Source organism: Rhinatrema bivittatum, chromosome 9 (genome assembly GCF_901001135.1).
Source record: "Rhinatrema bivittatum chromosome 9, aRhiBiv1.1, whole genome shotgun sequence".
Classification (NCBI taxonomy): Eukaryota; Metazoa; Chordata; class Amphibia; order Gymnophiona; family Rhinatrematidae; genus Rhinatrema; species Rhinatrema bivittatum.
In genome coordinates, this window is record NC_042623.1 from 213,391,946 (window position 1) to 213,415,183 (window position 23,238).

Consider the following 23,238-nt stretch of genomic DNA (forward strand, 5'->3'; position numbering starts at 1 on the left):
CTGAGACCCCATTCCCACCAGGGTGAACGGGCTATGCACAGCCTGTACTGCAAACATACTCTCGCCTTTTATCTTGCGCGCACGGCAGCCCACAGGCAGTTCACGCAGCTCTTTGTCTCCTTTGATTAAAAACAGACTTGGTGTTGTTGTGGGCCACCAGACCCTGTCCAACTGGTTGGTGGACTGTATATCCTTCTGCTACAAGCAGGCGGGCCTTCCGCTTGGAGGCCACGTCAAGGCGCACTCAGAGCCATGGCAGTGTTGGTGGTGCACTTCTGTGCGGTCCCCATCGCTGAGATCTGCAAGGCTGTGAAGTGGAGCTCCCTGCACATGTTTGCCACCCATTACTGTTTGGACAAGGATGATCGCCAGGACAGTACCTTTGGCCAGTCTGTCCTTCGTAATCTTGTCCAGGCATAAGAACCCAACTCTCCCTACCTGGTTCTTGCTGCCTCCCATTGCAACCCGCAGCACTTCTGTTGTTGTGCCCATTGGCATATGGTTTAGTGCTGTTAGTCCTGTTATTGCTGGGGACTGCATGCAGCTTGGTATTCACCCACCTGTGAGGACTACCATTCTGTTTGTCCTAGGAGAAAGCAGAGTTGCTTACCTGTAACAGGTGTTCTCCTAGGACAGCAGGATGTTAGTCCTTAGGAAACCCACCCGCCATCCCATGGAGTTGGATTCACTGTTGGTTTGTTTTTATTTTTCGCTCATCTGTTCGCTAAGATACAAGACTGAAGAGGGATCCCACGTGGCTGCGTGGATAGTGGCATGCTGGGTATGCTCAGTGTGCCAGTCAAAGTTTTCCGTGCTGGGCTCCATCTGATGATGTCACCCATCTGTGAGGACTAACATCCTGCTGTCCTAAGAGAACACCTGTTACAGGTAAGCAACTCTGCCTTCTTACCTGTATGTGTTAATTTACAATTTACAATCCTCAAGGACTGCCAACGTGTCGCTATCCGCAATGAATAGAGATATTTGTATAAATCTGATCACCCGGTTAATTTATATATTTTGACTGTCTTGAAAACCTGACTAGTATGCAGATTTTTTTCTGTATTGGGTAGTGTATCAGAACAGTTTATCTTCTTTTTTTCTGTCTGACATTTGTATATACCTCTGTCAGCTTGAACTATCATGGCATGGGCTTTAGAAATGTTTAGAACAGATGGCCTCCCTTTTGCCCTCATCGACTATCCGTCCGCTGCAATTGTTGCAGAATGCCGCTGCACGGCTAATATCTGACACAAAAAAATTTGATCATGTTTCCCCAGTTCTGATGGGTTTACATTGGTTGCCGGTTCAGTTCCGTATACAATACAAGTGCCTAACTTTAATACATAAAGCAATATATGGCACGAATTCGGAATGGCTGGATGCCTCCTTACGTATCCATGTCCCATCACGAAATTTGAGGTCCCTTGGGCAGGCCTTGTTGACCATTCCATCGCCCAAGCTGGCTCACCTTAGTTCAGTGAGAGAGAGGTCCTTATCTTTAGCAGGGCCAAAAATGTGGAATTCCTTACCCGCTGAGATTCGGACAGAGGAGGACATTAACAGCTTTAGGAAGCAGATAAAAACCTGGCTATTCGAACAGGCTTTTAGCCTGAATAGTTGACCCCGTTTTCCATAGTAGTACAGAGACACTAGGAGAGGAGGGAGAGGAGAGTCTAAGAGGGAAGGAGGGGAGATGGGTGGGTGGAGGGGAGGAGGGTAGATGGATGGGTGGAGGGAAGGGGGGTACCTGGGAAGATGTGGCAGAATTGTTGGGATTTGAAAGGGTTTAGTTTAATATATTTTTAGTCAGCTAGCTTTTGGTTTTAATGTATTTTAGTCATGTACCATGTTTTGTTTTTAGTATATATGTGTTTGAAGGTTGCTACTGCAACTTCAATCAATGTAAACCGCCTTGAAATGAACTTGAAAGCCGGTATATAAGATTGAATAAATAAATAAATAAATAAATAACTCTATTTCACTTCAGTTTTTAGAAATCAGGGTCAACAAAAGGTGATAACTTTTTTTTATTGGATTAACAATACATCTGTGAGGTTCCGTTCATCGGGTTAATGACTAAACCAAGCAATTACATTGAGTTTGAATAGTAAAGGGATGGCCAACTCCGGTCCTCAAGAGCCACAAACAGGTTTGATTTTCAGGATATCTGAGATGAATATGCATGAGATAGATTTGCATACAATGGAGGAATTGTGAATATCCTGAAATTCTGACTGGTAAGATATGCCCTGAGGACTGGGTTGAGAAGCACTAGTCTATATTAAATTCTTTTTTGTGTTGGTTCCAAAGTATTTAATCATCTTAACTGCAAAGGTTTTGCATTCTTGTTTAGTTCCAAAATGTACTTTTAGTACCCTGATTATGAGGTTAAAGTGGCGATCTCTTGAGAAATATTTACATCTTGATGTGTCACCTTATTGTTCTCCGTAAAGCATTATTTTATGTATGTGAAGGTTTATTTTTGTCCTTAATGTTTGGCCTGTTTCACTGATGCCTCCATCTACACTTTTTTTTTTTACTTTTTTGGGTTTGGATCAGGTTTACTAAATTCCTAGAGGATGCTTTTATGTTCAATGTGTTTCCTATATGGGCAACTCTGGTGTCCTGTGAAATGCACTGGCATAGTTTGCATCATGGTATCTTTCAGGGTTTTATGCAATTTTCTCTTTTTTGAATTTGTTTGACCCTTCTTGTTGTTTTTTTTATTTCAGGATAAGTGGTTACTAGAAAGCTAGAACTGGAGGAGCAAGTAATGTTTCTTTCAGTAATGTACTGAGTTAGTCCAATGAAAAGGTCTCTCCTACAAGTTGTTTGTTGATCTTTATTTTTACATATCCAAGTAGACTAACATGGCAATCACAAAATCTTCTCTCGTTAATATATTTTTGTTTAAAAAGGTATATAAAACTCATATGATGTGTTTGTGAATTTCTGTAATTTTAACATCCCTTATGGTTTGGCAAAATGGTCCCTATTTAACCTATTGGTAGAGATAGAGAACACACACACATATTCACACTTGTTAGCACAGTACAAAAAAAATCTGAATTATATCATGCAAGAAAACAGTAACTGGTATGCTCTGCTTTGCTTCCTTTTCTTGGCCTTTCTGGCTGATTAGCTATTGCTGTAATACAGTTTAAAAACATAACAAAACAAAACAAAACTGCAGTGCATCCTCAGAGTACAGTTACATGAGGTGATTCCTGCTATATCAATACAAAAAGTCCTTCAGATACTGTAAATGTAATTGAATTCTTACACATGAACCACAAAATGCAAAACACTGTGGAAAATCAAATTTGAAGTGAAAAAAAGAAGTGTGAAAGATGTATATACATACACCTGTAATCAACCCCTCTCCTCAATATGAAGGGTAAGAAAACATAAGAACATGCCATACTGGGTCAGTCCATCAAGCCCAGCATCCTGTTTCCAACAGAGCCCAATCCAGGCCATAAAAACCTGGCAAGTACCCAAAAAAACTAAGTCTATTCCATGCTGCTTTTGCTAGTAATAGCAGTGGTTATTCTCTAAGTCAACTTAATCAATAGCAGGTAATGGACTTCTCCTCCAAGAACTTATCCAATCCTTTTTTAAACACAGCTACACTAACTGCACTAACAACATCCTCTGGCAACAAATTCCAGAGTTTAATTGTGCGTTGAGTGAAAAAGAACTTTCTCTGATTAGTTTTAAATGTGCCACATGCTAACTTCATGGAGTGCCCTCTAGTCTTTCTATTATCCGAAAGAGTAAATAACCGATTCACATCTACCCGTTCTAGACCTCTCATGATTTTAAACACCTCTAACATATCCCCACTCAGCCGTCTCTTCTCCAAGCTGAAAAGTCCTAACCTCTTTAGTCTTTCCTCATAGGGGAGCTGTTCCATTCCCTTTATCATTTTGGTTGCCATTCTCTGTACCTTCTCCATCGCAACTATATCTTTTTTGAGATGCGGCGACCAGAATTGTACACAGTATATAAGGTGCAGTCTAACCATGGAGCGATACAGAGGCATTATGACATTTTCCGTTTTATTCACCATTCCCTTTCTATTAATTCCCAACATTCTGTTTGCTTTTTTGACTGCCGCAGCACAATGAACCGACGATTTCAATGTGTTATCCACTATGACGCCTAGATCTCTTTCTTGGATGGTAGCTCCTAATATGGAACCTAACATTGTGTAACTATAGCATGGGTTATTTTTCCCTATATGCATCACCTTGCACTTATCCACATTAAATTTCATCTGCCATTTGGATGGTCAATTTTCCAGTCTCAGAAGGTCTTCCTGCAATTTATCACAATTTGCTTGTGATTTAACTAATCTGAACAATTTTGTATCATCTGCAAATTTGATTACCTCACTTGTCGTATTTCTTTCCAGATCATTTATAAATATATTGAAAAGTAAGGGTCCCAATACAGATCCCTGAGGCACTCCACTGCCCACTCCCTTCCACTGAGAAAATTGTCCATTTAATCCTACTCTGTTTCCTGTCATTTAGCCAGACGAAAGGATGTCGCCACCTATCCCATGACTTTTTACTTTTCTAGAAGCCTCTCAAGAGGAAATTTGCCAAACGCCTTCTGAAAATCCAAATATACTACATGTACCGGTTCACCTTTATCTACATGTTTATTAACTCCTTCAAAAAAGTGAATCAGATTTGTGAGGCAAGACTTGCCCTGGGTAAAGCCATGCTGACTTTGTTCCATTAAACCATGTCTTTCTATATGTTCTGTGATTTTGATGTTTAGAACACTTTCCACTATTTTTCCTGGCACTGAAGTCAGGCTAACAGGTCTGTAGTTTCCCGGATCGCCCCTGGAGCCCTTTTTAAATATTGGGGTTACATTAGACACCCTCCAGTCTTCAGGTACAATGGATGATTTTAATGATAGGTTACAAATTTTTACTTATAGATCTAAAATTTCATTTTTTAGTTCCTTCAGAACCCTGGGGTATATACCATCTAGTCCAGGTGATTTACTACTCTTCAGTTTGTCAATCAGGCTTACCACATCTTCTAGGTTCACCGTGATTTGGTTCAGTCCATCTGAATCATTACCCATGAAAACCTTCTCTGTTACGGGTATCTCCCCAACATCCTCTTCAGGAAACACTGAAGCAAAAAAAATCATTTAATGTTTCCGCGATGGCCTTATCTTCTCTAATTGCCCCTTTAACCCCTCAGTCATCTAACAGTCCAACTGACTCCCTCACAGGCTTTCTGCTTCGGATATATTTTAAAAAGTTTTTACTGTGAGTTTTTGCCTCTACGGCCAACTTCTTTTCAAATTCTCTCTTAGCCTGTCTTATCAATGTCTTACATTTAACTTGCCAATGTGTATGCATTATCCTATTTTCTTCTGTTGGATCCTTCTTCCAATTTTTGAATGAAGATCTTTTGGCTAAAATAGCTTTTCACCTCCCCTTTTAACCATGCCGGTGATCGTTTTGCCTTCTTTCCACCTTTCTTAATGTGTGGAATACATCTGGACTGTGCTTCTAGGATGGTATTTTTTAACAATGACCACGTCTCTTGCACACTTTTTTACCTTTGTAGCTGCTCTTTCAATTTTTTTTCTAACTATTTTTCTCATTTTAACAAAATTTCCCTTTTGAAAGTTTAGCACGAGAGCCATGGATTTGCTTACTGTCCCCCTTCTAGTCATTAATTCAAATTTGATCATATTACATACTCTAGTATAATCACGACATGCCAAAAAACAAAATAAAACCCACCTTTTTTTTTTTCCAAGTGGTGTTCCCTGACATTAATTGACAATTTTTCTATCCAAATTTTTTTAGCAAACATTGTTGCTTATTTTCAAGTCTTATTCTTGTCCTAGACACTTCAGGTATTCAGAGTAGTCTTAATGTAGAAGATGTCTACTAAAATGTTTTCCAAAAAAAAGTGCTCAAAAATTGCCATGGAGTCTCAGGACTGAAGCTAACAGGCGGTGATGTAAATCCCAGGGCTCCAAAGTAGACCACATTTCACCCCCGCAGGGCTGCTTTCAGGAGACAGAACTAAGACGGCCTCACAAATGAATAAAGAAGTTTTCATCGTAAGTGGAAGATGTTTCTGTGCGAAAGGAAAAATCTATAATACTTCATTATCAAACCCACTTTAAGTTAATTCAAGAAATATGACATGCCTTCATAAATAAAACAAAGTTTATGCATAGCTGGGACTCAACTTTAAAAACAACTCTGCTCTGGGTGAATTTAATCATAAAATAGGTGGGTAATAAATCCAAAAATGTAACATCTTGCAAGCAACTTACTTCCCTGTGGGTCCAAACAGAACTGAAGCAATCAATATCTGCAGCAACGCCAGTAGGTCAACTAATCAGCTCAGAGTCATGTGATCCTTATTCCACCAGTCACAGAGGAGCCTGCACCCTCTTACATGCATCAAATGAACCTGTAGTTGAAGATACATAAGAAGATCACATGGTGGTACTTGGCCAATCATTTCAGCAGCTGAGCCTTACTATATTGCATTTCAAATAGCTGTGTAAATAAAGAACTGAATTCACAGGAATACTTGTCATTTCATTTCTTTGAACTTATCAGGCTTATGGCCTTCTAATGAAATATCCACTATTGTTCCTGCTGAGAGATCACCCCCCACCCCACCTCTCTGCATTAGCTTAAATTTTTGGATAACGAAAAAAACGAAGATCATGTAATGAGCATGACAAGTATAACTAGGGACCTGTGTTCTCATTTTTATTTTATTTTTTCTTGAATTTCACTGTTATAATAATAACAAAAAAAAAAAAAAATCAGTGGAACAGTGTTTTTTCTCCTGTGTATTGTAACAGTCATTTTTTTTTGTGGATTTCTTTTCTGGTTATAACATTGAAATTTCCCAGGAAAAATAAATTTAAAATGATGATTGCCAAGTACAACCAGTTTTCCACTAAATGGACATCCTTTCTGGCATTTCAAATATAGCTTAAATGTTCAGTAGTACATGTTCAAATTTTCTGTGTTGTCTTTCCAATATAGATCAGTTCAGAAGGGGACAAAATTTCATATCTAACCGGAGATGGCTGACAGTTAAGACCCTTCCAAAAATGTTTCAAAGGTCAACCTGTTTCTCCTGTTGCTGCTGTCTGAGTATTTTCACAGGCCAGCCCTGACTTGGAACAACCCTGGTTGAGCTGGCGTTGGTGCACTCTGCATTTGCCTAGGTTGCACACACTAAAATCGGGCCTAGATCTGATGATCTCTTCTCCCTTTACCCTCTGGCTATGTCTCCCACATCCTTTGATCTGTGTGTCTGTCTCTGCTCTCCCTCTTGCTCTCTGAATCTTCCCCATATACTTGCTCTCTCCCCCAACCCTTTTTGTCTCCTCTTTGCTCTCTCTCTTTGTGCATCTCTGTCCTCCCATTGCTATCTTCATTTCCCCACTTCCCCTTTAAGAACATAAGAACATGCCATACTGGGTCAGACCAAGGGTCCATCAAGCCCAGCATCCTGTTTCCAACAGTGGCCAATCCAGGCCATATGAACCTGGTAAGTACCCAAAAACTAAGTCTATTCCATGTTACCGTTGCTAGTAATAGCGGTGGTTATTATCTAAGTCAACTTAATTAATAGCATGTAATGGACTTCTCTTCCAAGAAATTATCCAATCCTTTTTTAAACACAGCTATACTAACTGCACTAACCACATCCTCTGGCAACAAATTCCAGAGTTTAATTGTGCGTTGAATGAAAAAGAACTTTCTCTGATTAGTTTTAAATGTGCCACATGCTAACTTCATGGAGTGCCCTCTAGTCTTTCTATTATCCGAAAGAGTAAATAACCGATTCACATCTACCCGTTCTAGACCTCTCATGATTTTAAACACCTCTATCATATCCCCACTCAGCCGTCTCTTCTCCAAGCTGAAAAGTCCTAACCTCTTTAGTCTTTCCTCATAGGGGAGCTATTCCATTCCCTTTATCATTTTGGTCGCCCTTCTCTGTACCTTCTCCATCGCAATTATATCTTTTTTGAGATGCGGCGACCAGAATTGTACACAGTATTCAAGGTGCGGTCTCACCATGGAGCGATACATAGGCATTATGACATTTTCCGTTTTATTCACCATTCCCTTTCTAATAATTCCCAACATTCTGTTTGCTTTTTTGACTGCCGCAGCACACTGAACCGACTATTTCAATGTGTTATCCACTATGACGCCTTGATCTCTTTCTTGACTAGTAGCACTTAATATGGAACCTAACATTGTGTAACTATAGCATGGGTTATTTTTCCCTATATGCATCACCTTGCACTTGTCCACATTAAATTTGTCTCACGTCTTTCTCTTGTGCTGTCTAGAGCAGTACTGTGTTGTCTCTACAATACTAGCCAGCCCACGTGAGTGAGGAAAGTTTTCTGTCTCCTTGTGCAGCCTTTTTGTTATTAGCACTTGGTTGTATAGGTCATAGTCAGCCCTGTCAAGTCTCCCACATTCAGCGGATCGTCCTCTTTCCTCCCAGTGGGGTAACAAACTTCTGACCAGTGGCAGAACCAATCACCTGCCCACATTCCCTGTTTATCTTCTTCCCACGCAAGTCCTTGCAGCCACTTGTGTGAGCAGAGTGGTTTGCTGCTTCATTGCACAGTGCAGCTGGTGGCAAGCCCCGTTGACTGTTGTGCAGGCTGAGGGAAGTGCGACTGCACAAAAAAACTCACCCAGAGGTCTCAGCTGCCTGCCAAGCCTGGATGGCTTGGTTAAAATTAAAAAACAAAACAAAACAAAAACCCCTCAGTACTGAAGAGGATCGAAGGTTTGACTTGGCAAGCCAGTGATTTCAGTGGTGCCGCTGAAACGGAACGGTTGTAGTGACAAAAGGACTGTGCAGCCAGTGACTTGGGCAGAAACACTCCCTTGTGTTTTCCTGCTTCCACATTCGGGTCCATGCATTAGAACACTGCTGCCTGAGTATAGACTTTCCTTTGGCCTGCCGCTGTACTACCGGGCTGTGGATCAGAGACGGGCAGGTCCAGAGAGTGCCATGGTTTAGGCTTTGATGTGTGAGCCTGGGCGGGGAGTGAAGGAGATGAGGGTCGAGTTGCTCCAGGGTGGTGTCTTTTGTGTGAGTTGTTGCTCTGGGGATGGGGAAAGTGTTTTGGTCCAGGGAGGAGTGTCTGTATGTATGTATGTGTGTGTGTGAGTTGAGTTGTTCTTGGGAGTTTGGGAGAGTAATGTGGTTAAGACAGGATGGGGAGGGGCTAAAGAGATCAGTGGAGAAGCGAGACTGAAGGGGGAAGGCGACAAAGCAGTTAAAAAAAATAAACAAATATATATATATATATATATATATATATATATATATATATATATTTATTTATTTTATTTATTTTAATTTTTTATATACCGGCATTCGCGATGGGAGTCGCATCATGTCGGTTTACAATTAACAGGGTGTGACAAGAGGAGAAAAACTTAGAACATTAACATGTGATATAAGAAGAAATAGCAGTTACAATAAAACAGGGACATAAAGTAACTTGGAAAGTAAGGAAAGCGATAGAAAATTAACAATGTGATAAAAAGAGTAACAAGGTAATATACCGTATATAATAAATTTATATAATATAATAAAATATAATATATAATATATAACATACCGTATATATAATATACCGTATATAATATACCGTATATAATAAAAGCAACATAAAAAACATAAAAAACATAAAAAAGCAACATAAAAAACATAAAAAACATATATTTGTAGTATATATATATATATATACTACAAATAGATGAAAATAATTTAAAATATCAAATGAACTGAGATCACTGCCAGGAGGAAGAGGACTCCATGGCTATGGCTATGATCTTCACTGATTGCTGCCTTTACTGTTGTCCCTGATAGCATGACATAGGGAGAGGAGAAGAGCTGCTGGAAGATGCTAGAGAAAAAGAAGAGAAGGATGAATAGGAGGAAGAGAAGGGGGAGGGCAGATGCTAGGGCATGGGGAGATTGTGTGGTGGGTAGGAGTGGAGTTGGGGGTGAGATTGGGTACAGAAGGGTGGAGAGATGGTGTAAAGTACCTGAGGGTTTTGGGAAAAGATGGGAGTTGAAGAGAGAACTGGGGGTGGGGGGGTGGTGGTGGTGGTAGAGAGTACTGAGGAAGATGTAGAGGGGACCCGGTTATAGGTGGAAGGAGAGTTAGGGAGTACTGGATAGTGGGTGGAGGGAGAGAGGAACATCCTGTGATGGGGGAGGGCTGAAGATGATAGGAGATGTAGAGGACAGATAATGGGGGTGAGAGCGTGAGGATCCTGGATTGTATGTGCACATTGGGGGAGAGGGGAGACAATGGAAGAAGTGGGAAGGAATGGGAGAGAGCGTAGGAGAAAAGGGAGTAAGAATGAGGAAAGTATAGAAGAATAGGAAGAGGTGACAAGAAGAGAGGAGGTTATTTAAATATCTGCTCTGAAGAAAAAAAAGAATTGAAACAAAAGAAAAACTGAGAGGGGAACTGAAAAGAATTGGGGAGCAGAGAGAAAATGAATTAGAGATACACGGGATGGAAAATGCATTTTGGCGAGGATTTCCTGCCTTTTCATTCTTGTGCTAGAAAGCTGCTAGTCTTCCTGAGGTAGAGGAAATGGCCATCTTTCCTCATTCATCCCTAGTGTTGTCAGTGTAAAAATATTATTGGTTGGGCCTTGGTGGACAGGCATTAAAAAATGCTTTCTGAAAGAACTGGGGTATTTGGGGGATGGGGGTGGCGTGCAGTTGAAAATATGATACACTTCAAATCTCCCTCTTAAAAATTGGACCCTATTGGTACTTTTGCTAAGCAGGTATGACCTCCTTTGAGCATGTTTCATCCACTTCTGAAATGTGCTCCGTAAGGATTGGACTAGAGAAACTATTTTAGAGCTTTATCTATTTATTTGTTTATTTATTTATTTATTTATTTATTTAAAGCTTTTCTATACTGACTTTCATGATACAGATCAAATCAAATCGGTTTACAGGGAACAGAAGCATTATAACGTTAACCATAACCAGAAGGAGCGGAAAGTTACAATAAAACAGGGGGATGTAACTGGGAGGTGATAAGCAGAGGGGGAAAGAAAATAACTAATTACAACTAAAGCGATGGCAGATACTAGAGCCTACATCTGATCTGTGGCATGGCAAGATGCTGGCCTAGATTAGGGGAAGGTTTGTCTGAATAGACTTGAAAGACAGAAGACAGGATTCTTGTCTGATGTCCGGTGGTATGGCATTCCAGATGGAAGGTCCCGCTGTAGAGAAGGCCCGTTCTCTGATAGAAGACAAGTGAGCCACTTTGTTAGGGGGGGCGTGTAGAGCTTCTTTATAAGCTTCCCTTATGGGTCTGGCAGAGTTGTGAAGTTTGAGTGGGAATTGCAGGTCAAGGGGGGACCTGGTGGTGAATGGATTTGTGGATAATAGTGAGGGATTTGTGAAGGATTCTGAAGCTAACCGGGAGCCAGTGCAGATCTTTGAGGATGGGCATAATGTGATCTCTCCTTTTGGTGTTTGTCAGGATTCTTGCGGCTGCGTTTTGGAGCATCTGAAGGGGTTTCGTGGTTGATGCTGGGAGGCCTAGCAGAATAGCGTTGCAGTAATCTACCTTAGAGAACAGGATGGCCTGGAGAACAGATCTGAAGTCGTAGTGGTGTAATAGAGGCTTCAGTCATTTCAGCACCTGTAGTTTATAGAAGCAATCCTTGGTAGTGTGGTTTATGAACTTCTTTAAACTCAGGTGGCTATCGATTATAACTCCCAGATCTCTTGCTTGTGTAATGTTAGGGTGTGACTGCTGGTGTTGGTCACCGTTATCTGGAGCAATAAGAAGGAGTTCCGTCTGGGCTGAATTAAGCACCAGGTTAAGGCTGGTGAGGAGGAGGTTAATCGTTTGCAGACAATTGTCCCATTGCTTGAGTGATTTTGCATTGGATTCGGTTATGGGAATCAGGATTTGTACATCGTCTGCGTAGATGTATTTCAGTTTTAAAGTCGTGAGTAATTGGCAGAGGGGAAGGAGGTAGATATTGAACAGGGTGGGAGATAAAGAGGATCCCTGGGGTAGAATTGATGCGTGGGGATTCCTTATTATTGACTTTGTAGCCTCTATCGCTGAGAAATGAGTCAAACCATCTAAGGACTGATCCTGTTATCCCTATGTCTTTGTGACAGAGAGGATTTTTTGTTCTAATGCAGGATAAGAGAAGATTTGCCTTGCATTTTGATAGTTTGGATTTACTGTACTGTTTAAAATAATGAAAACAGAAGACTGTTATTTATGCATGTTTATGCAATTAGATGTGTGTCTTTTCTGTATTGCTTACTTTATAAGGGCTGCGCTGTTGACCATGCTTCCAAAAGGTCAACAGTACATTTCTTTACCAATTTCTGTTAGTATGCTGCAGTTGTTAATGCATCCCATAAAAGAGCTGTAGGAAACACATTTATGACATTGCATCAAAATTATCTTAAGAAAACACACACCATTCTAATTACTACTAAAAAAAAAAAAAAAAAAAAAAGTATAAGATTTATTTTAAGTACAACATTTTGTTCGTGAAAACAATACGTTTCTCTATAATCATAGATTTTATTTTTGTTAATGTGTAACCACAATTTTTTCAGATTTTCTATTTGATCTTGTAATTATACTGTAGACCCTTCTGTTACTTGGCCTGTTTTCTTAATCGGATCTCTTACTATGGAGTCTACTCATTAAATGATGAGAGAGGGTCAATTGTAAGAAGATAGTTGTTATCTTGGTATTCAGTAAGGCTGTATTGCCAAAATTTTGCATGGTAAAACTGGCAAAAATATACGGTGATAAAAATGTATCTAGCCATCAATCATGATACAGAAATCAGCTCTTGAAAATTCCACTTGCAGACTCACAGGGATGGGAATTTTCAAATCGGTGTGTAGGCGCACATGTGCACGAATGCATCAGTCCGAGCCCTGGGACACGTCTGTTTTATAACTTATGCACATATTATAAAATTGCCTAGCCGCATGCACATGCCCTAAATTTTAATTTGGCGCACACTTGGGTATGCAGATCCGGCTTCTAATGCATAAATTGGGAGAATTTTGAAAGAGGTGCATTCTGACACCAATCCCAGTTTTACCAGTTCGTTCCCAGTTTGTCCAGTTAAGAGAGAGGTTCTCCATCCCCACCTGGTTTGATGGCCTTCACTCCCCCCAGTTAGCATCGATCCTTAAACCCTGCACATCTACCTAATTTTCTTTAAATTTTAAGTTACACGGCATCCAAAGCAGAAATAAAGTTATGTGGCAGGGGACCTTGGTGTGCGCCCGGGTCATGTCAGTATTAACGCACACATCTTTGATTCATGCACCGAAACACCCAGGCCCTGCCTCTTTGAAAATTTTCTAGATGTGTGTGCTCCGGGAGATAAGTGAGTATCTCGCCAGCTTTTAAAATCCTCTCAGAATGCGCGAGCCCAACACATTTGCACATGCCCCATTTAATGCTCTTGTTGGGCTTTTAAAATTCACCTTTAAACGCACAGGACTGAATGTAAGAGTTTGCTGTTCATAGGCAGGGTTGGAGATTGGAAAGAGGGCGCTGTCCCTTTCCTCTACCACCCTCCAACGACCCAGAGTGCTATAGTAGTGCTCCTTTGAAGTGGCCTCGTGGCGCAGGCTTCTCCATAGCACAGTTGCACTCCTCTTTGGCTTGGGCATTTGGCACCTTCAAAATTTCGCATCCTATGTTGCGTTTTCTAAATACCGGCCTATAAATGCGAACAGCCTTAATGGCTTTAAGAACAAGACAAAGGTACTGATGAAGGGCAAGAGGGAGAGAGCTGCTGCTGACACAATGGCCTGGGGCAGACTCCTGCCACTAGGCCAGTATTTCCCAATACTTTCAAACTCAAGGAACACCTATATTACAATAATGTTGTGAGGCAATTGATGTCCACTGGACAGAGAGTGTGGCCATGGAGAGGACTAGTAGGGCAAAAGAAAATCTAGGGAAGTACTGAAAACCGCTATCAGTCTCTCTTTCAAATTTTAAAGCAAAGGCAGAGAGGGGGCTAAAACACACATGAACTCAACACAATAAACTAGCACCCTCTATGTACAAGTGCAGATGGGAAACGTCAGTGTAGTATGGGCATCTAAATTGGTCCGTTACCTTGGCTGCTACATATGACTTCTAGAGTTCTCCATTGTTGCTGCTGCCAGTGTTCGGTGAGTCTCACCCAGTACTCTGAGCACACTCAGCTTCGAGATAAGATAGAGGCTGAAAGGACCCAAAGGAGGCAACTCAAGAGGGGGGAGAAGAGAGGGTGCTGTGTGCAGTATGTGTGATGCACAGCTGTCCATGCCCTGCATGCTACCCGTTAACGCCCACACTCCAGGGTTCATGCTGAAGCTAGAAAAAAGAGACGTGCTTGATTCTACATGTTCTCAGAAAGGAGCTCCTGCATGAGAGGGATTTATATGTGTACTGCCTCAATTGTATGCAGATCTATCTCATGCATATTCATTGTGCATGAGATACCTGACCTGTTGATGGCTCCCGAAGGCTAGGAGTGAATACCACTGGATTATGGAGAGAAGGAAAGGAAAAGAGAAGAAGCTGGAAGGGTGGAAAAGAGATGGAGAGGATAAAAGGACAGAGGGAAGAAGGGAATGGGAAGAGGGGAAAGAGGGCAGAGGGAGAGAGATGGAAGGGAAAGAGGAGGAGGAGACTGGAAAGAGGTTGAAGAGCACCATAGAGGTTGGAGAAAGGAGGAGAGAGGATATAGGAAGCTGATAGAGGGGGTCAAAGGGCAAGAAGCTGGAAGAGCAAAGAACCCCCTAAAATAGAATAGGTGAAAAAAATGGTGGTGGGGTGGGAGCTGGTAATAATAAGGTATGATGTAAGTGAGGATGACTGCACAGCACTGCCACGTCATACCAGCAAATCTTGATAGGTCACTATCATCTTTTTTTTGTAAGAAATTGAGGGTTGATTATGATATGCGATTATATAATTAGATTTCAGACTGTCTTTATTTTATTTCCCAGTAAAAGGACTCAAAATGGGTTGCATCATGAAGAATAAGAACAATAAATCAAAGTACAAATAACAGAACAAAAATCCCTAAAATAGAACTTCCTTTTGGGATCCTGTCGGGTACTTGTGATATGACTTGGCTACTGTTGGAAACAGGATACTTGGCTTGATGGACCCATGGTCTGACCCAGTATGGCAAGTCTTATGTATCCCATTCCTCACTTTCAATACAAGTAGCCCACAGGATATATAAACAAAAAATGATAAATAACATCATTCTAAAAACAATGCATAAACTGTTATATAAAAAAATTATTCCTCAACCACTAAACACACTAACTCATACATGCACTCTTCTTCTCTGAACCCAGTCCTCCCAGTTGGTCCTGAAGGAAGGAACAAGCAGATGAGATATTTTTACAGCTTTCTGCATGTTAATGGTCCAGAACGACACACAAAGTGTAAATCTCATGCTAATATGGGGAAATCATGAAATATAGTATTGAGAACATTAGTCATTAGGTTTTAATAAGTTGAGAGAGGAAATTATGCCAGCTCCAGGCCCCCCCGAAGATTTCTTCCCTTCCCCTGCCATGATTAGGCCACATTCTTTTATTTGATTTGAAAAGTTTTGCCCCTGCTAATTTGTTTTGATCAAAGCTTTAAAAAAAAAAAAGTGAATTACTCTTTTAGGTTAAAAGGCAAAAGTAACAAATGTAATTCATGTATTTCATAAAATAAAAATTGAGCATGCTTTCTCAAAATAAGATTTCAGTCAGTTTATATATATGCACTAGGCTATGTATATGTTCCACTTCGGTGTGACTTAGTGCACGATATCTGCAGATTTTATCCCCCTTTAATGAACAGCTCTCCTCAGTGCGTATGCAAATGACAGTGTTAAAATGTGTTATACCTAAATAGCTAATGCTCACTAAATGTGTTAATGCCTGTTTCATAGCGTGATTCGACTCATCCCATGACTGACCATGTCAGATACTGTTTTACTGAATTAGACCCCTGTTTCTCACAGGACAAGCAGGATGGTAGTCCTCACATATGGGTGACATAACAGGATGGAGCCCAATTACGGAACACTTTTGTCAAAGTTTCTAGAACTTTGACTGGCACCTACTGGGCATGCCCAGCATGGCACTAACCCTGCAGCCAGCAGGGGGTCCCCCTTCAGTCTTCTTTTTCCCGCACAGCAGCAGCCACGCAGTTAAGGAGCTCCACAGAGATTCCTGACAGGAATTTTCCTCACAGAATTAGTGAAAACTTTCTTACCCCACAGGGGTCCCTCCTTCAACTTTTTCAAGCCGCGGTACTCCAGTAAGTTTTTTTCCCGTTTTCGGTCGATTCTCATCGAGTTTGGCCCTTGCATTCTACTGGCCATCGACCGTACCGTGGCTCAAATTTTTCAAGGCCATGGTGTCTGGGTTCCATCGATGCCCGGGACTGTAACCACACCATGTCCATAACAGAACCTCATAAGGTCTGTGTAATGTGTCTCGGATGTGAGCACAATGTCCTGACCTGCACCAAATGTGCCCTAATGACACCAAAAGATCGCAAGGCCAGAATGGAGAAGATGGAACTTCTCTTCCGTGTTCAAACCCCGACGCCGTCGATTGCATCGACGTCATCAAAACCGGCACCGTCCACTTCGCACCAGTATCGACCACCGGCCGGTGACCGTCCGGCATCGACGACTTCTCGGCCTTCAACTCCCTCTACTCCCCCTCAGGACCGAGGGGATCGTAGAGAGACATCACCATCGGACGTCTCGGACCATCGAGGGAGTGAAATCATTGACCTCGCCATCATCCGAGCTGCCTTCAAAGAAACCCTGTCCACAAAAGGCACCGACCTTTTCTGCGACCGGGTCTCCAAGGCAACCCTCACCCGGACGGGTATTGGGAGCCGCGACTCCGCCTTTAACGGTGGTCCCTCCGGCTATGCCTCTGCCTCCTTCTCCCCTTCCGGAGCCGGGGCTGATTGCTCCAGGTCTCTGTGAAGACCGGATGGTTCAGGAGGCCATCGACAAGGCGATGCGTCGACTACAAGTTCCTCTGGCACAGACACTGGTGCCGATCGTGGAGCTGACCACCAACCCAATTCTGGCAGCATTGGCCCCTCTGCTGTTGAGGATGGAAGCGCTTATTGCCGCTTTTCCACCGATGGATACAGGGTCACTGATGGCTCTGGTGCCCTCTCCTCTTACTTTGTCATTGGGAGGAGAAACACCGTTCCGCATCCCTCCATCGGGAGTCTTACCGATGGCTCAGCCATCGATGCCCATGCGTCCGCCACCGATCCATCCATCGATGCCCTTGATGCCTGCACCGGTGCCTTTGATGCTTTCATCGGTGCCTCCAGTTCTTCCTTTGATTCCCTCAGAGCCTAGACCTTGGACCTTCAGGAATTCCACGGCCCATCCCCCTCTGGTTCCTAGAGGGGCAGGTGCTGATCCCGATGATACCTGGACTGATGATTCTTCACCAAACACCGATGACATGCCTTCACCACCTTCTCCTACTGAAAGCAGGAAGCGTTCTCCTCCAGAGGACCTTTCCTTCATAAATTTTGTGAAGGAGATGTCTGAATTGATTCCCTTCCAATTACAGACCAAACAAGATGACAGGCATCAAATGATGGAGCTGTTGCAATTCCTGGATGCTCCCAAGGAAATAACCTCCATCCCTATTCACCAGGTTCTTCTGGATCTCTTCAAAAAGAACTGGGAACACCCTGGCTCTGTTGCTCCAGTTAACAGGAAGGCTGACACCACCTATCTGGTACAGTCAGCCCCAGGTTTTCAAAAGTCTCAGTTGGATCACCAATCTGTGGTTGTAGAATCGGCCCAAAAGAGGGCAAGGAGATCGAAACCCCACTCTTCCTTTCCCCCAGGCAGGGAGCAGAAATTTCTAGATGCTATTGGTTGCCGTGTCTTCCAGGGCTCAATGCTCATCTCCCGAATTGCCTCTTATTAGCTCTATATGACCCAATACAACAGGATCTTATTTAAGCAGATACAAGAATGACAGACTCCCTGCCTCAACAGTTCCAAGATCAACTTCAAACCCTAGTGAACAAGGGCTTTGAGGCAGGCAAGCATGAGATAGATCATCTTACGATATCTTTGACACTGCTACCAGGCTATTTGCAGCTGCTATTTCGGCAAGAAGATGGGCCTGGCTCAAGTCTTCGGACCTTCGCCCTGAAGTACAGGACAGATTGTGCAACCTGCCCTGTGTAGGAGGCAATCTGTTTGGCGAGCAGATTCATTGGACGGTGGTAGAACTCAAGGATCATCATGAGACCCTGAGACAGCTCTCTCTGATGCCTTCTGAGTATTTCTCAAAACAACCTCTCCGAAAGGACACTAAGAAATCATTCTTCTGTCCGAAGAAATCCTACCCGCCACCGTCTAGAGCTCGTTCTACGAGATCTTTCCAAAAAACCCAGTCTCGTCAACTTCGAAAACAAAAGCCTCAAGCAGCTCCTCAGCCGGGCCCTGCTTCCGGTTTTTGACTCCTGCATAGAGAGCAGCAGCCAGCTTCCACTGCCTCACATACCAGTGGGAGGTCGATTATGCTATTTTAACAACAGCTGGCACTCAATCACCTCAGACCAGTGGGTCCTAGCGATAATCGCTCAAGGATATCATCTGAACTTTCTCTCCATTCCACCTGACTCCCCACCTCTACTGACGTGGAGAACATCTGACCACTCTATCCTCCTGGAACAGGAGATCTCCTTCCTCCTCCAGTCCAAAGCAATAGAACCAGTGCCCTACTTTCAGCACGGCCTAGGGTTCTATTCCCGGTACTTTCTAATCCCCAAAAAATCGGGAGTCATTCATCCAATTCTGGACCTCCGTGCCCTCAACAAGTACCTCCATCGAGAAAAGTTCAAAATGGCAACCTTGGGTTCTCTTCTTCCTCTTTTGCAAAGAGGAGACTGGCTCTACTTTCTAGACATCCAGGATGCATACACACATATTGCGATAACTCCATCTCATCGCAGATTCCTGAGATTTCTGGTAGGCCCAAGCACTATCAGTTCCGAGTGCTTGCATCACGAGTCTTCAAAAATGCATCGTAGTAGTTGCAACCTTCCTCAAGACCCAAGGTGTTCACGTCTATCCCTATCCAGACGATTGGTTGATCAGGGCTCCCACTCAGCAAACTGCTCTGTCGTCCCTACATCTTACCTTACACACTCTGATTTCGCTAGGATTTCTTGTCAACTACGATAAATCCTTTTTAGTCCCATCTCAAACTTTATCATTCATAGGGGCAGACTTGGACACCTTGCTGGCAAAAGCTTTTCTGCCTCATCAGCGAGCTCTCACTCTCATCTATCATGCACATCAGCTGCAGTCTCAACACTGCACGAATGCATGCCACTTTCTCATCCTGCTGGGACACATGGCGTTGTCAGTTCAGGTTACCCCAATGGCCCGCTTGGCCATGAGAGTCATGCAGTGGACTCTAAGGTCACAATGGACTCAATCCATTCAGCCCCTGTCGACCATTGTCCATGTTACCGACTCACTCCATCAGTCTCTAGCCTGGTGGAAAAATCAGATCAATCTCCTCCAAGGCTTGCCCTTCCAGGCTCCAGATCCTCAAATAATTCTCACCACCGATGCTTCCAACCTCGGCTGGGGAACCCATGTGGCCGAACTGCAGACAGAAGGATCTTGGTCTCCAGAGGAAGCCAAACACCAAATACATTTCCTAGAGCTTCAAGCAATCAGATATGCTCTCAGGGTATTTCAGGATCACCTGTCCAATCAAATCATCCTGATTGACGGACAACCAGGTGGCCATGTGGTACATCAACAAACAGGGAGGGACGAGCTCCTACCTTCTGTGTCAGGAAGCTGCGCAGATATGGGCGGAGGCCCTCTCCCACTCGATGTACCTCAGGGCCACCTACTTGCTGGGAGTGGACAATGTGTTGGCAGACAAACTAAGCTGCACCTTTCAGCCGCACGAGGGGTCTCTAAATCCCTCAGTGGCAGACTCTATCTTCCAACAATGGGGTTACCCTCATATAGATCTCTTTGCGTCACTTCAAAACCGCAAAGAAGAGAACTTTTGCGCTCTCGCTCGCAGCCAACACTATCAGCCACGAGATGTTCTCCCTCTCATGGGTGACCGGTCTCCTATATGCATTCCCTCTGCTTCCACGTCTCTCAAAGACTCTTGTGAAGTTAAGTCAGGACAAGGGAACCATGATTCTGATAGCATCTCATTGGTCATGCCAAATGTGGTTCCCAATACTTCAGGATCTCTCCATTCCCTTGGGAAAGGACCCGCTTCTGATCACTCAAAACGACGGGTGTCTACGCCACCCCAATCTTCAAGCCTTGTTCCTGACAGCCTGGATGTTGAAAGGTTAATTCTTCAGCCACTTAACCTTTCGGAACCAGTTTCCCGTGTCCTGATTGCTTCACGGAAGCTTTCCACGACAAAATCCTACCTTTATAAATGGCACAGGTTTAAGTCGTGGTGCTCTTCTCAATCCCATGACCCCTTTACCTGTCCTACCACGAAGTTTCTAGACTATCTCTGGCACGTGTCAGAATCTGATCTAAAAACATCCTCCATCAGAATGCATGTCAGTGCGGTAGCCGCCTTCCATAAAGGTATTGGGGACATTCCTATTTCAGTACAGCCCCTTGTAACACGTTTTGTGAAGGGCTTGCTGCATCCTCCGGCTCCTTCTTGGGACCTCAACATGGTTTTGGGTCGGCTCATGAAACCACCATTCGAGTCTTTCCAATCCTGTGATCTTTGCTATCTCACATGGAAAGTGATCTTCCTTTTGGCAATCACTTCGGCTCGCAGAGTTAGTGAGTTACAGGCTCTAGTCACCTATTTGCCTTACACTAAACTTCTGCAGGACCAGGCAGTACTCCTCACTCACCCTAAATTCTTACCTAAGGTAGTATCGGAGTTTCATCTCAATCAATCCATTATACTACCTACCTTTTTTCCCAGACCCCATTCCAGTCCAGGAGAACAGGCTCTGCACACCCTTGACTGTAAACAGGCTCTAGCGTTCTATCTAGACTGTACAGCTGCCAACAGGAAGAGCACTCAATTGTTTGTCTCTTTCCAGTCCATCAAATTGGGGCAGTCTGTGGATACTCAGACTCTCTCCTCCTGGTTAGCGGACTGCATATCCTTTTGCTATCAGCAAGCCGGCATTCCACTTCAAGACCGTGTTGAAGCACACTCTGTGAGGGTCATAGAGACTTCAGTAGAACACCTACATTCGGTGCCGCTTCCTGACATTTGCAGGGCTGCCACCTGGAGTTCTCTCCATACCTTTACAGCCCATTATTGCTTAGACAAAGCTGGAAGACAGGATTCCAACTTCGGCCAGTCTGTCTTGCGCAACCTATTTACAACTTGACGTACCAACACCCTACCGCCTGCCTGTTACAGTTCAGGATGCCCTCTGTCAAATTCAACCCCAGTCTAGTGCCTTGCACACCTGGGTACATTTGGTGCATACTCTGACATCCTCAGCTCGGTACTCGCCCATATGTGAGGACTACCATCCTGCTTGTCCTGTGAGAAAGCAAATGTTGCTTACCAGTAACAGGTATTGTCACAGGACAGCAGGATGTTAGTCCTCACGAAACCCGCCCGCCACCCCGCGGTGTTGGGTTTGTTACTGTTACGATCCCCCCTGTTGCTGCGCTACAGGTGGTCTCTCACCTTCCACCGGAGGCCGCTCCGTAGCCAGGGTCTCGCCTGTGTTCCATCCGGGACTTGCTCCAGGGCCTGAGAGGCCTAGCTGTGCCTGTGGCTTGCATGCCAGCGTTTGGACTTCCTGTTCGGCGACGCCCTTCTCCTAGGGGCCGGGCCGCAGCTCTCCACCTTATTTATAGGACCAGCGAGGGGCGGTCCTGGCAAGCTCCTCCCAGGGAGTTGCCTTCTACCTCCAGTATTTAAGGACTTTCTTGTCATTTGCAACTGGCCTTCGGATTGTGCATTACAGTCGCCTGTAACCTTGCCGATCCAGGTCCTCCATGTATTGATGGCTCCTTGTCCTGACCTTGCCTTGATGTCTGTTCCTGACCTTGCTTTGATGTCTGTTCCTGAAGCTGCCTGATTCCGTTCCTGTTCCAGTTCCGGTTGTTCTGCCCTATGTCCTCGTCTGGCTCCTGAGCCTTCTGTCCTGTTGGGCCCTGGAGTGGCCAACAGGAGGGATTCGTCCCCCGGGCTCTTGAGCTTCCCTGCCTGCCAGCCGAAGGGGCTTCGGATGTCAGTATCCCAGCATCGGAGTTTCTGCTCGTCTGGACCTTTCCTGCACCCTCCTTTCCTCAGCGTGGTCCGCGACCAGCCTTCCTGGGCTGTGTAGGGCGCGTCTGGGACGGGGTGGTCCGCGACTCAGTCCCGTGGGTGGGCTGAGTAGGGCGCCCTGTTGGACAGTGCCATGTCTCCTTCCAGCTCTCCTCTTCAACGTCTTGCTTCAGCCTGTCTTGGATGTCTGCTTCAGCCCCGTCTGACGTCTTCTGTGTAAGGACTCTGTCTGCCCTCGCCTCTGTCCGGCCTGCTGCCCATTGCCGTTCCCAGCGGCAGGTCCGAAAGGGCCGGGAACAGTCGGAGGACCGTTCATCAGTCAACTTCCCAGTGTTGGCTACCATGGGCGTGCAGGTCCGGCTGAGGGTCAGACTCCGTGCCTGCTCCCCATGCTTTTGTACCTGCCTGGCTCCCCATGCCTGCTCAGCTCACCTCCCTGCTTTTGCCGTGGCTCCCCATGCCTGCTCAGCTCACCTCCCTGCTTTTGCCGTGGCCCAAGGGCTCACCACCAGCTCGAGACGACTGCGCCCACGCGCGCTTGTAACAGTTACGTTTCTTATTTTATTTTTCGGCACTTCCTGTAGCTTTTAAACAAGACTGAAGGGGGACCCCTTCTGGCTGCAGGGTTAGTGCCATGCTGGGCACACCCAGTAGGTGCTAGTCAAAGTTTTAGAAACTTTGACAAAAGTGTTCCGTGATTGGGCTCCATCCTGTGATGTCACCCATATGTGAGGACTAACATCCTGCTGTCCTGTGAGAACACCTGTTACAGGTAAGCAACATTTGCTATATTTAATTTTCTTCAGTGGGTTTTCTTTGGTGG

At 44.1% G+C, this 23,238-nt stretch overlaps 3 protein-coding genes across 4 annotated transcripts in view; 1 reads left to right on the forward strand and 2 right to left on the reverse strand.

The window, feature by feature from the left end:
- Positions 1-5,093, reverse strand: part of GPR171 (G protein-coupled receptor 171) — a 59,726-nt gene extending 54,633 nt beyond the window's left edge. The window contains 1 exon segment of the mRNA XM_029616036.1: positions 5,056-5,093. Coding sequence (XP_029471896.1) covers positions 5,056-5,060 — 5 coding nt within the window. The 5' untranslated portion in view covers positions 5,061-5,093.
- The window catches only part of MED12L (mediator complex subunit 12L), a 764,678-nt gene that overhangs the window by 246,702 nt on the left and 494,738 nt on the right, over positions 1-23,238 (forward strand). The gene's annotated exons all lie outside the window — the stretch shown is intronic.
- The window catches only part of P2RY14 (purinergic receptor P2Y14), a 63,328-nt gene continuing 45,879 nt past the window's right edge, over positions 5,790-23,238 (reverse strand). Inside the window, exons 2-3 of one of the 2 annotated variants that reach the window (XR_003858640.1) lie at positions 6,328-6,467; positions 5,790-6,125 (exon numbers count right to left, since the gene is read on the reverse strand). The gene's annotated coding sequence lies outside the window, so the exon portion shown is untranslated. Of the gene's footprint in view, positions 6,144-6,327; positions 6,468-23,238 lie in introns of both variants that reach the window. The other variant, XR_003858641.1, reaches the window with a different exon arrangement.